The 14,097-nt window shown below is 39.2% G+C and overlaps 1 protein-coding gene across 2 annotated transcripts in view; it reads left to right on the forward strand.

Moving 5' to 3' along the window:
* Positions 1–14,097, forward strand: part of USP12 (ubiquitin specific peptidase 12) — a 101,106-nt gene that overhangs the window by 55,487 nt on the left and 31,522 nt on the right. Inside the window, exon 3 of one of the 2 annotated variants that reach the window (XM_080799872.1) lies at positions 10,951–11,164. The exons of the other annotated variant lie outside the window; for it this stretch is intronic. Within the exon in view, the coding sequence (XP_080655998.1) occupies positions 10,951–11,164 (214 nt within the window). The remainder of the gene's footprint in view (positions 1–10,950; positions 11,165–14,097) is intronic. 2 annotated transcript variants of the gene reach the window in all.

Consider the following 14,097-nt stretch of genomic DNA (forward strand, 5'->3'; position numbering starts at 1 on the left):
GTGGCTTTTGCCCCTTAGAAAGATGTTTTGGGAGGCTTTCCTTTCAGAATGTGAATGGATAGCCAGTGTTCTGAAATTTCATGATGCATCTTCATGTCTCCCGCTGTTGTTGCGGACCATTTAGACCCCTAGGCCCCACGATGAGGTCCTTCGTGTCTCCCGCTATTGTTGGCTGTTTATCAACCCATTTAGACATTTTTCATTTTTCTCAGTTCTAGAACATTTCTGATACCAGTATTTGGATAATTGCTTCCAATCAGTGTAATCTCTTTGTTCTTTTTTCATATACTCTTAGTTGCATAGATGCATATTGAAATGCAGACTGATTTTTTGTTTTTCCTCCTTTTTCTTCCATTTTTTGATCATCTGATATTATTCTACATTTTGGGCTATTGCCCTTTTTTGTCCAGTTCATTGCACTTTTTATTTCGTAGAGTGTTACCTTAATTTTTTTATCTTGTTTTATGGAGGCAATATTCTGTTATTTTTCCAAAGATATTATTTATAATTTTTGTTGGTGAGGTTTTCTTACGCTTACTGGATTGTTTTGAGGTCCTCCCCCCCCCCCACCGTTTTAAACTCTGTCTTTTTCTAGTGGAAACTTTCTTAAATTTCATTCATACATACAAGTGAGATTCTGAAAAGCTGATTGGGACTTGGTGTACTATGGGTGGAGCTTGTCTGCTGTGGTTTCCTCTAGGGTGACCCTTGGCAGGCAGGTGTTAGAAAATGGCTGCATCCCCCCACCCCCCATTCCAATGGCTGGAGCATTTCCTCTGGGACTATTACTTGGTGCTGAGGGACTCAGTTTCTGTCAGGGGTAGCTTAGTTCAGGGTTTTGTTGAGCCCTCTGTTTTCTGTTTGGTGCCTCACTGCTGTCCTCTGCTGTCCTTAAGGGCTTTTGAACCAGACTCCTCTGTGCAGCTTCTGTGGAGACTAAACCTGCGGTTGAAAGAAAGGTTAAGTGTCATCTAGGGGTCTAAATGGTCCTTTTAAAAGACTTCTGGCCAGACCGTGTTTTTAGGGGAACCTTGAACCCCCCCTTTTTCTTGGCCTTTTGAGTTTTTGCTTAATATCTTCTTTTACTGTTATCTTACTGGGATTTTGTGGGGAAGGTGGGGAGTTGACTATTTAATTTCCCTGGTTTAACACGATCTGGCCTCTTCTAACGTCTTAAGCATCCGTGCTTACGTGTAGAGGTGTCTGGTGATGGGAAGCCTGGTGTACATTCTGGCAGCGGCAGCACCCTAGCTGCTCCTCTCCCATGAACTACTTCCCTGTGGCTCCCACCCTGATTCAGTTCACGCTCTCACGTTGACGTGTGTCTTGAATTGTAGGGATGTATTGATAGTGTTGACTGTGTTGATAGTGTCTCAGAAGAACCCATTTTCTTCAGCACAGGAATATTTTATATATTGAAGGCTGTTTTACCTTTAATCCTCTTCAGTTTAAATATTTCAGTCTCTCCGTTTTGTGTCTGACTGTAACTTTTTCTGTAGATAGACTCAGAACAACTAAAACAATATCCTTGAGAAAATTTATTACAAAATTTAGTTCTGGGGCGCCTGGGTGGCTCAGTGGTTGAGCGACTGCCTTCGGCTCAGGTCATGATCCCGGAGTCCTGGGATCGAGTCCCGCATCGGGCTCCCAACTCCACGGGGAGTCTGCTTCTCCCTCTCACCTTCTCCTCGCTCATGCTCTCTCTCACTGTCTCTCTCTCAAATAAATAAATAAAATCTTTAAAAAAAAAAAAAAAAAAAAAAAAAAAACAAAATTTAGTTCTGAAATTAGTCTATTTTTTGTTATGCTGTTTTTTCTCTGATATATCGCTTTGTGTCCGTTGTGTTTAAAAAAAAAAAAGGATTTCTAAGAAGGTTTTTATTTTTATTATTATTCTCTGTGGATCAATCAATCCAAATTAAAAGGGTGGTATTTGTGCTTCTCCCTGAAGCTGACTAACCGATATTGAGTAACACCCAAGAGAAGCAGGAGGGAGTGAAGTTAGTAAGAGATCTTTAGAGGAAGCTTTGTTTTTTATCCCTTCCAGAGACTCATCTGATGGGTAGAAAGGTAGTTTCTGATCTCTGTGCCTAGTTATTATGAAAAATTGGGATCTCTGAGATAGCCAGGGCTCCAACTAGGAAAGATTGATGAACACCTGAATTATATTGAGAAATTTATTGGTGGTCAGAGTAGATGCAGCAGAACTAGTATAGTGATTAACTCTGTGATTTAAACTTTCAGGCTATCTTGCGACTGTCTTCGATACTGTTAACTTTATTCTGTAGGTCCTATTTTGCAGCTCTTAAAATATCATCACTCTTTCTCTGCCCCCCCCCCGCCTTCCTCCTTTTAAAAAAAATTTATGGAGTTAATCACACTATAGGAGTCCCTTAAAAATGAAGGGTGGAGCTTTGTGGGGTAGGGGAGGGGAGGGGAGCTTATTTAATTCAGAGGTAACATTGTGACTTTTTTTTCCCTCTCTGTACATGTCTACCAGGTAGTTAGTATTGAAACAACACTGGAATGTAACTGCTTTAAGGAACTCTGGTTTATCTTTTCCAACAATAGAATTTTGTTAAAATGAGGCACACGTATATTTTCTTTCTTTTATCAGTATGTTCTTAGCTAAGTATGCATTTCCAAGGTTCATTTTAATTGCTTCTAACAAAAAGCTTACACCGAGAAGGGTTTCTATTAAACCTGCCCATTTGGAGCCTTTTTGTGACTGGCGAGTGGCACAATCATTCACTACCACTTGCCTTTGGGAAATAATACATGTATTTGGGCACTTAGACAATCAGACTTTTTTTTTAAATGGACAGGAGAAAAATAACCACAGTTTATTTAACTGGCAGAAAATTCAACATAGGGGTTACTCTCAACATTGTTACTATAACCTATTTTCCATTACTTTCAGTATCAGTTATCTTTTTTTGGAAGAATATTTTCACAGATGATCGCTTTTATGGGAGTTCACTCTTAATATTCTGAGGTCTGTCACTGGATTTTGCATAATACATTGAGTGGGGGATTTCCTTTTGGTTTAATTCTTGTGAATGCTTTAATATTTCTGATGTTATTAGAAAGCAGGAAGAATACTACTGTGGTGTGGGGGTTCAGAAACTATCTTGAGTAGGCAAGGGAGCCTTTTGGAAGCTTTCTGTTGCAGCAGAATATCCTACTTAAACGTCACCTTTATAGGGTCAGCTAACTTCTTTGAAAATGAATTGTTTTGATCCGATGAACTAGATTGCCTTTTTCCCCTTATATCTTTTAGCTAGTGAGTACTTCTTTTTGTATGTAGATAGAAAAGGGCTGATTTCAGTTAGCAGTATCTCTTTTCTACTTTTGTGCTGTCTACATTTTAAAATAGCCTTTTCTTATTGTTTTATGATATAGTTCTGTATTAATTTTCTAATACAGTAGGAGCCAACAGACATGTCACCTCAGCAAATCTGTTTGTGAGGCTACAGTGGAATGTGCTTTTCCCTAAGAGCTTTGTTTGAAATAACAGTTGAATTCCTAGACCATCTTACAAAAGGCTTTTTACACCTGAATCACTAGTGGTCATTGGTTCGATTTCTGGGTCCAGGGGACAGGAGCATTGTGAAGAACAGCGACAAATAAAAATGAAACTTTCTTTCCATTTGTAGGTTATAAAATGACATCCTTGAGAATAAAGATGATTATGCAAATCTCTCTTGGTTCTGTTTTGTTTGAATTGATTGATTGTCATTTAGTTTCTTCCACCTGATGGCCATAGGCTACTTGAGGGTTAGATTATCAGAAATCCCAGAGAATGTTTACATTAGATCTGAGAGAACAGCTCTGTCCCAAGTCCTCTGCTGAGATTGGATCAAGTGTCCAGCCCTGTGGCAGGGTCTGTGAAAGGGTTTGTAATTGACAGTCTTACAGAATTCATGTAGAGAAGTCATTTTCTGTAAGGAAGGGTGGGACAGCGGAGTTAAGGGGTATGGGGTGAGGAATGGATGTCCACTAGCATATGGAAGGACACTTTTAGATCCGATCCACTTGGCTGTGGTGAGACTGGTGAGTAGGGGAATGTTGGGTATAGTGTTAAAAAACAGGGCCACCTAAACAAACTGTAGTAGGGGAAGAGGGTCTTTCCTTAGAAGGGGATGTTCACAGGATAGGCATCATCATCGCCAGCCTCCAGCACGGGGGACAGTGGAGCATTTAAACATTTTAAAACTTTTTTTTTAAGGCAATATTGTTAACATAATGGTGGTAAACACCAGTAGTCTCCAAATGATATATGTAAGATGAACAATAAACTAATGTTTATTTTTATCTAAAAATGAGAGCTAAGCCTTACTAATTCTTGTTTTTAAAGATTCTTCTATTCATTTTATAGAGAGAGAGCGTGTGCACCCAAACGGGGCTGGAGGTGGGTGGGTGGGTGGGTGGGGAGGGAGAGGCAGAGGGAGAGAGTCTCAAGCAGACTTCCTGCTGAGTGTGGAGCCCGCGGAGGGTGGAGTCGGATGTGGGGCTCCATCCCAGGACTCTGAGATCATGACCTGAGCTGAAATGAAGAGTCACGTGCTCAGTTGACTGAGCCACCCAGGGGCCCCAGCCTTATTAATTCTTATTAAATGTTTGATACTGGTATCCACACTCTATCCATGTGTGAAGTGGTCCTATGTCACTTCAGGTTCCATAGCACTAAAGAGTTGACAGTGTAACTGTCTCTTATTCATTTATGTGTTTATAAACTATTACAATTTCAAGGTAGATTTAGAGATGATATGATTTAATTTCTGTTAATCTAATTTTTCAAAATGGTCAAATGACTTAAAAAGATAGTTTCAAAAATAACAGTGCAGTGATGAAGGCCTGGGAACTGTTGTTAGTGCTGCATGTGGATTATTATAGTTCTTTTCAAGATTTTAGAAGGTGGGCCCTGTGTTACAAACCCCGTTTACAGACGAGAATGCGGATGAGCAGAGTGGCGTGGCAGTTTCCGGAGGTCAGAGAGCAGAAGCAGACTTGGACCTAGACAGTTCGCTTTCAGAGCCTGTTCGCTTCGATGCTGAGCGGTGCTGCTCTCAAGGCAGATGATTACTCCAGTGAATTCAAACAAATTTGGTAGATAGGATGGAGAATTTAATTTAGAAAGTACAGTAAGGCCGTAAAGGAAACTTTCCCCCTTGGACCTGTCTATGCATCTGTGTATCTATCTTTGATTGCCATTAAAGTCACATATCGAAATAACTGAACATAAACTCAGACCTGCAATCGAATATTAAAATCTATAACCCACAGTTTATTACAAGGTGTACTCTGTTTCATTGCTCTCACTTAAATATTAATAATTTTTAGTGAAAACAAAATTCGTGTAAATAAGATAAAAATTTTACATATTTTGTCTCAGTCACATTTGTTATACAGTTGACTGTTGAACAACACAGGTTTGAGCTGTCTAGGTCCATCTATATGCAGTTTGCTTTTTTTTTGTTTGGTACACAGTATAGTATTTTATGATTTTCTTGATAACATTTTCTTTTCTCTAGCTTACTTTATTATATATAATACATATAACATACAAAATGTGTGTTAATTAATTGTTATAGGGGACGCTTCTGGTAAGCAGTAGTCTGTTATTAGTGAAGTTTTGGGGAAGTTGAAAGTTACACGCAGATTTTTGGCTATGTGAGGGGTTAGTACCCTTAACTCCCGTGCTGTTGAAAGGCTAACTGTATGTAATGTATAATTTCATGTATATAAATTTACATTTTATAAAAGTGTATTTTCATGTATATGATGTACCATATAATTTTTATTTGTATTTATTAGGAATGTGTGCTCAAGATAATCTTAGTGATGGGGCTATGATAAAAATTTGTGGAGGGGGCATTTATGTTAAAACTAGGAGCAAAAGGCAGTAGAGGATGTCATTGTGTTCAGTAAGCAACTGAAAAAATCAATGCTCAGACCTTGAGGAGAGTGGCAGCTTTTTAAAATTTGTTTCCCCTTATTTTAAACCTGGTTATACCTTTGATCTTCAAAACAAGCTGAGAAGACATAGGGTAGGTTTCAACCCTTAAAGCAATGTCTTTTTTGGAAATCGAGCATTCAGAAACAGGAGTGTGGGGGAAATCATCGCAGACAACCTTTGCATAAAAGCTACACACTAGAGAGAGAGATTTTTAGGTTTTAGGAACTTGGAAGAAAGTTACTGTCAGGGAAGCTGAAGAAAAATTTTCAGAGTAATGAATAAGATCGAAAGCTATTGCTTGTTCTGGAGAAATTGTAGTAGTTTCAAGCTTTGATTTTTCTTTAATGGGATTGATGAAGATCAGTGCAAGACCATAAGAGAAGACCTCAGAGAACTGATTATAATGTTACTCATTGCCTAATGTTCAGAAGATGAGCAGGAGTCTACCTTCCAGCATTCTGTACAAAATAATAGACTCCCTCTGGTTTCTTAGCTTATCATTTCATTTGCTTCTTTTTTTATAATTTGGTCAACCTTTATTATAAATTTTTTTTTAAAGATTTTATTTATTTATTTGACGGAGAAAGATCACAAGTAGGCAGAGAAGCAGGCGGGGGCGGGGGGGGGGGAGCAGGCTCCCCGCTGAGCAGAGAGCCCAATGCGGGGCTCGATCCTAGGACCCTGAGATCATGACCTGAGCCAAAGGCAGAGGCTTAACCCACTGAGCCACCCAGGCGCCCCAAATTTTTCTAATATAATGTTAGACGCTGTCTTTTGCTTTTACCTGCTCTGTGGAAGTCATTTGAATCCCTATTGCTTATTCTTTAACAGAAGTGTCCAGTGATGGAGCGTGACTCTTCTCTCCAATGGCAGGGGCATAGTTTGTTGGTCATTAGCTTCATTAGACTATGATACAAATACTAGTATTTTTCAGACTAATTGATACTGAATAATTGGTAAATTAATCTCAGTAATATTGTAGATTCTACTGCAGGTGTACTTAGCCCCCGGATAGGCTTTATTAAAGTATATCCAGAGTTACATTTATCAGTAGTACCAACGCATCATCTCCTTTTCATCTCCTTCTTTTAGCATTTACCTAGAAAGCCTTTAAAGCACTTGTTTTTATGGAAACCACTTCTTGGCTCTGACCACCAATAGGAATGTAAAATCATATATTCTCACTGGGCCTCATGTTCTATTCTTTTTTTGTGGTGTTGTTTAACTCAGTACTCTGTCCCTTAAATATCTTGTGATTGAAATTTAGTAGTTTAAATTAAATTAAATTAAATTAAATTTAGTAGTTTAAAAAATGTAGTACTTTCGTTTTTTAAGACAAGAATTCTTCATAAGAGTTGCTACATATTTCTGCAAGAGACAAAAGTTTGGCTGTTCATTTTTAATGATGTTGGAGTGCACTGGGGCTTCAGATCATTTTTAAAGTTCCCATCAGCCATTAATGCTTTTGGTATCCCTTGATAATTATTTCCTACTCCATTATTTGTAGTCATTTCTTCTGAATTTATTAGCTGGATTTATTCTATAAGCTGGAACTTCTTCATCAACTCTTTAGTTCCCTGTGAAATATTGTTCTTACAAGAAAGACAAGATTAGGGAGCACCTGGCTCAGTTGGTTAAGCGACTGCCTTTGGCTCAGGTCGTGATTCTGGAGTCCAGGATCTAGTCCCACATCAGGCTCCCCGCTCAGTGGGGAGTCTGCTTCTCCCTCTGACCCTCCCCTTTCTCTTGCTCTCTCTCTCTCTCTCTCAAATAAATAAATAAAATCTTAAAAAAAAAAAGGTCAAGATAAGGGGCACCTGGGTGGCTCAGTCAGTTAAGCATTCAACTCTCGATTTTGGCTCAGGTCATGATCTCAGGATCCTGTGATCAAGCCCCTTGCTTGGCTCCATGCTGGGTGTGGAGCCTGCTTGGGATTCTCTCTCTCCCTCTGCCCCTACTCTCCACCCCGGTGCTCATGTGCTAGCTCTCGGTAAAGGGGCGGGGGGGAGACAAGATAAAACTTTGATATTCTCCTTTTATATATTAGTTTACAGCATCCATGGAGTCTAATGAAAGGTTTTATGAAATATCATTATTAATTCATAAATATTTATATGATTACTGTGCTTTTTATCAATTGCAGTATTTCTTTTTGATGAAATTTGGCTCTTGAATCTGTGCAAAAAGATATTCCAGGCTGATCTACGTTTGTATATTTCTTGTCCCAGACCTAGTATAGCCGTATCTGTAAGACATCCTAGTTCCTTTTTGTGGGAAAAAGGTTTTTAAAGACTACAATCTGTGTGACAGGGAAACTTGTTGCTGCTAGGCCTTTCAGTGGATAGAACTTGAACACACACACACACACACACACACACACACACACAGTCATGAGTTTATACTAATACTTTAAATTCCAATTTTAGGGGCGCCTGGGTGACTCAGTGGGTTTAAGCCTCTGCCTTAGGCTCAGGTCATGATCTCAGGGTCCTGGGATCAAGCCCGGCATTGGGCTCTCTGCTCAGTGGGGAGCCTGCTTCCCCTGCCCCTTCTGCCTGCCTCTCTGTCTACTTGTGATTGCTCTTTCTGTCAAATAAATAAATAAAATCTTAAAAAAAGAAAGAAAGAAATTCCAGTTTGTTTATAGGGCTTTTACTCTTATCTTTATTATTGTATCTTTTTTCCTTTGCATTAACAATTTTGGTTCCTAAGGATATTAATGTAATCCTTTGCTTGCTTTGTCCTATAGAAATCCATAGTAGTTTCAAAATAACAATGTTAATAGATTAGTTCTAACAGTGTGATTACTGAATGCATTTAAGATTTCTTCTTTTTGGGCACATGAGTGGCTCAGTGGGTTAAGCCTTTGCCTTCTGCTCCGGTCATGATAGCGTCCTGGAATTGAGCCCCACATCGGGCTTTCTACTCAGCAGGGAGCCTGCTTCCTACTTTCTCTCTGCCTGCCTCTCTGCCTACTTGTGATCTCTGTCAAATAAATAAAATAAAATATTAAAAAAAAGAAATTATTAAAAAAAAGATATCTTCTTTTTATTCTTAGACTATTTCAATACGCATGTATAGTAAAAATTCCATGTTTTAAATTTGCTCGAACTAATTTTTTGTGTAGTTCTCCCACGGACTGGTTAAACATTTAGGTTTCACTGATCTCTGTTTCCTTTCAGCTTTAGGAATTTCTTTTTTTCCTCTGAGATATTTTCGATTTAATTTAGTTTAAAAAAAAAATCGGTGCAAAGCAAATATTTTTAAAAAGGTACTTTGAGTCCTCTCTACTCTTTCCTCTTTCTCTATAAATAACCATTTTTATTAGTTTTTAATTCATCCTTCCTGGTTTTTAAATATAAGCAAATGTACATGTCTGTGGATGTGTTTGACATTGCCCTTTTAAAAAAAAATACTTATTTTTAGAGAGAAAGTGTGTGTGCAAGTTGGGGGTGGGTAAGGGCAGTGGGAGAGAGAATCTCCAGCAGACTCTGTGCTGGGCACAGAACCTGAATTGGGGCTCGATCCCACAACCCAATATGATGAGATCGGCTCCTGAGCAGAAACCGAGTCTGGTGCTTAACTGTCAGAGCCACCCAGGCACCTTGACACTGCCCCTTAAAACAGTCTCCTCTGCCTAGGCTTTTAAGGTTAGTGAGTGTGTGACCTCACTGCATGGTAGTGCTGTGAGAATTGTCCTCTTCCCTCTTCTTACACTTTCAAAGTCTCCCCCAGTCCTCATCAATCAGCTTATGGGTGTTTTGTCAGATAGCTTTGGGAACCAGTGTCTGTTAATGGGAGGGGAAAAGGAAGACAATGAATGTTGATCAAGTTGTGTGTCATTTTCTCATAAGGTAGGATTATTTCCCCCCATTATTAAAGAGGAGGAGGTTAAAGTTCAGTAGGCTGTAGTTACACATGGCCGGTAAGAAGTCGGTTCATGTGGAGGATTTAATGCACCTGAAGTCTGTTTGTAATATATCAAGAGTGATGTGCGGGTATCTCAGCATTTCAGTGGTGGTTGTGCTGGCATACTGAAAAGTTTTTGTTGGTGGTGTTGTTTTTAAGATTTTTATTTATTCATTTACTTGAGAGAGAGAGAACACGGTGCGGGGTGACGGATGGTAGGAGCAGAGGGAGAAACAGACTCCCCGTTTGGCAGGGAGCCTAATGTGAGGCTTGATCCCAGGACCCCAGGATCATGTCCTGAGCAGAAGGCAGACACTTAACCGACTGAGCCGCCTAGGTGCCCTTGAAAATTTTTAATCTAACATTTCAGAGGATCTCATTTTATTTTGCTTTTTATTATTAATTTTTTTAGATTTTTTAACTTATTCATTTGAGAGAGAGCAAACATGAGTGGTGGGTGGCGGGGGAGAGTTGTGGGGAGGGTCAGGAGGAGAGGAAGGAGCACACTCCCCACTGAGCAGGGAAGCCTGATGCAGGGCTCAATGCTAGAACCCTGGGATCATGAACTGAGCTGAAGGCAGACGCTTAACCAACTGAGCCACCCAGGGACCCCTTGTTTTTATTTTTTGATGGCACTTAAGAATCTGGTAGAAAACCTCACTTTTGTGTTTTTTCAAAAGAATTTTTGAGAGTTATATTTTAAAATGTATAATATATGAAATGCTTAATATCTAAAATGTAACAATGGGAATTGAAAAAAGAATTATGAAGAAGTCTAAGCCTTTTAAGTACTCTTAGTGTTTAAACTGTATAGTTTTTTTAAATTAGTTTTCATGAAGGCCAAATTTATTGCATATCTTTTCCTTCAATTTTAACCTGAAACCAATGCCTGGAGCATCCGTTTAATGTTCAAATGGCAGATTTGCAGTCAGAATAATTATTTCTACTCTCAGATACCTTTTAATTTATGAGGACCATAAATTCCCTATCTTCTCTCTGTTTTCTTAACTATACATGGAAATTCTTTCTCTTGAAAATGTGTTGCCCCATATTTAACAAGATTTTTTTTTTTCCTATTCTAGTTTGGGAATACCTGCTACTGTAATTCAGTTCTTCAAGCACTTTATTTTTGTCGTCCATTTCGGGAAAAAGTTCTAGCATACAAGAGCCAACCTAGGAAGAAGGAGAACCTTCTTACCTGCCTAGCAGACCTCTTCCATAGCATAGCCACTCAGAAGAAGAAGGTTGGGGTGATTCCTCCTAAGAAGTTCATAACAAGATTACGGAAGGAAAATGGTAATTCTTCTACTTCTGAATGTATTCTTACGTATCAGAAAGAGTAAATAACAGCACACCACAGTTCAGCAGGCACTGACTGAGCATCTTCTAAGACTGAAAGTATGTTAGCCATGGAAAAACCAAAGCTGACGTTCTTGTCTTGAAGGAAGTGCTAGTTTAGTGAAGGAGGTAATCACACAGTAATTAATATGAGGTATGATTAATGTTGGAAGTATGTTCTACAAAGATTACATTCTGTATGCCAGGAAATGAGAAATGATAAATTTTTAATTCAATTTAATTTTTTTATTTTTATTTTTATTTGTTTTTGCCTGCTTGGCTCCTCTATCGAGAATAAAGTTGGGTCTTCCTCCCATTATTTGTTGTTTTTGTAGTGCTTTCATGTCTGTTAACCCATTCGATCCTTACACTACCCTGATTTTAGAGAGCACGTGATCTCTCCCAGTTTAGCCATGTAAAGAACAGAGGCTAAAAAGTTTTCCAGAAACTTTTTGGCTTAGGGTAGGTTAGGTGGTTTTAACTCCACTCACCCCCTTTTTTAAATAGTTACTGATTAAGCCTGTCTTCTCTTTTCTCTCTTAAATGTTTTTCTTTTAGATTTGTTTAATGCTCACTGCAGGCCCAGAAGTCAGATGTTATTATTTCATTTTATATGAAATAGTGGATGCTCAGAGGAGTTAAAATGGCTTATAAGGGTCCCACACATGTTCCTGACATCTAAGTCCCATATTCTATCTGCTGTGTTATGTTACCTCAGAAAATTCAAGTAGGGTTTAAATCACGTGTAGAATTCTGGGTTTTGTTTGATGTAGCGAGTTTAATCATATGGAAATAAAATTGAGTGGTATTTTTAGTTTGATTTGTTATCAAAAGATGCCCACAGAAATAAGATTTGAGACGTCTTTAAGATTGGTTACCAAACACACCATTGAATAATGCTGTCCTTAACTGCGCCGACACTGTTCATTATCCCATGAATTGAGATAAGCCTGGGTCATATCCAGTTTCCTGAAACGTAAGAAGACACTGAGATAACATGGCAATAGGCTATTATTCTTGAATCTGATTCACCTGTTAAAGATTTTGTTCATTTCCTCTATATACAGATACAAAGCAGTTGATCATTCATTCACAAAAACAAATTTTTTTGTGTTTTCCCTATGAAAGCCAAACATCTCTCTTAAATTAGAAATCTGTGTAGTATCTTCTGTTTTTAAGAACACCAAATACAGCTCTGTTAGAGTTTGGCTGAGTGATTCAAGTCCCTTCAGTCGTTTTGTCTGTATTGGTATGAAACTTCAGGGATTTTGTCTTGGTAGAAAATTGATGTACATGGTAATTGAATGTGCCATCCTTTCTCGGTGATTTTGTTAGTTTTTAGAAATGGTCAGCATCAGAAACATGAAACACAGAATACACAGTATTTTCTTTTTCAGTGAATAATGCATTTTTCTTGACCTTATTATTACTATTATTTTTTTAAGATTGATTTATTTGAGGGCAGGGAGGGGCAGAGAAAGAGGGGGAGAATTTCAAGTAGACTTCCTGCCGAGCGTGGAGCTGGGCACTGGGCTCAGAAGCAGAGCCTGGTCTCATGACCCTGAGATCACAACCTGAGCCAAAATCAAGAGTTGGATGCTTAACCAGCTGAGCCACCCAGGCGCCCCTTGACCCTATTCTTTTTCTTTCTTTTTTTTTTTTTTTAAAGATTTTATTTATTTGACAGACAGAGATCACAAGTAGGCAGAGAGGCAGGCAGAGAGGGGAGGAAGCAGGCTCCCTGCGGAGCAGAGAGCCCAATGCGGGGCTCCATCCCAGGACCCCGGGATCATGACCTGAGCTGAAGGCAGAGGCTTTAACCCACGGAGCCACTCATGCGCCCCGACCCTATTCTTTAATCTATTGTATGTGCTTTAGTTTGGGCTCCTGTAACGAAAGTACCATAGCCTGGGTGCCTTAAACAAGAGACGCGTGTTTCTTGCAGTTCTGGAGGCTGAGACATTCAGGAGTAACATGCCGGCAGCTTCAGCGTCTGATGCGGGCATCTTCCTGGTTTGCACATGGCTGCCTTCTTGCCGTGCCCCGCATGGTGAAGAGAGAGAAGCAAACTCGCTCATGTCTCTTCTTTTTTTTTTTTAAAGATTTTATTTATTTATTTGACAGACAGAGATCACAAATAGGCAGAGAGGCAGGTAGAGAGAAAGGAAGGGAAGCAGGCTCCCTGCTGAGCAGAGAGCCTGATGCGGGGCTGGATCCCAGGACCCTGGGATCATGACCTGAGCTGAAGGCAGAGGCTTTAACCCACTGAGCCACCCAGGCGCCCCGCTCATGTCTCTTCTTAAAAGGACACTAATCCCAGTCTTCAAGACCTAAAGGTCCTCCCAAGGCCCCACTTCCAAAGAGCATCACATTGGGGGTTAGGGCTTCAACACGGGACTTTGGGCGGAGGTACATGCCTATGGTCCTTAAGTATGAAGTGGCTTTTTAAATTTACAGTAAGTCACGCTGCACACAGAGCTCAAGTTACTGTGTTTTGAAAGTTGCGTCTGTGTGGCTTTGTATGTTTGCTTGTCAAAGCTGGGATGTTTTTACAGTATTTATTATTTTTTTAATAATTCAGTATTTTCTGAAAAAATTTTAAATGTTTAGCAGAGTACATTGATGTACAGTAGACTTCTTAAATCTTTTGTTTGATGAAATTGATTCCAGAGTGAATATTCCAGACTTATCCTCTCATAGTTTTGTTTCATTTTTCTATACCTCAGAAACAATATTTAATGGAAAAGCACATTTATTATTTGATGTTGCTGGCATTTGTATGAAGTACAGTTTTGCCTTTTGATTTTTTTTTTCCTGGTAATTTTGTAGAGGAGAGCATACCAGTTAAAGAGCATTTAATGAGCTATCCATTGTTTAACTCTCCTTCTGAC

This window comes from Martes martes (genome assembly GCF_963455335.1).
Source record: "Martes martes genome assembly, chromosome: 3".
NCBI lineage: Eukaryota > Metazoa > Chordata > Mammalia > Carnivora > Mustelidae > Martes > Martes martes.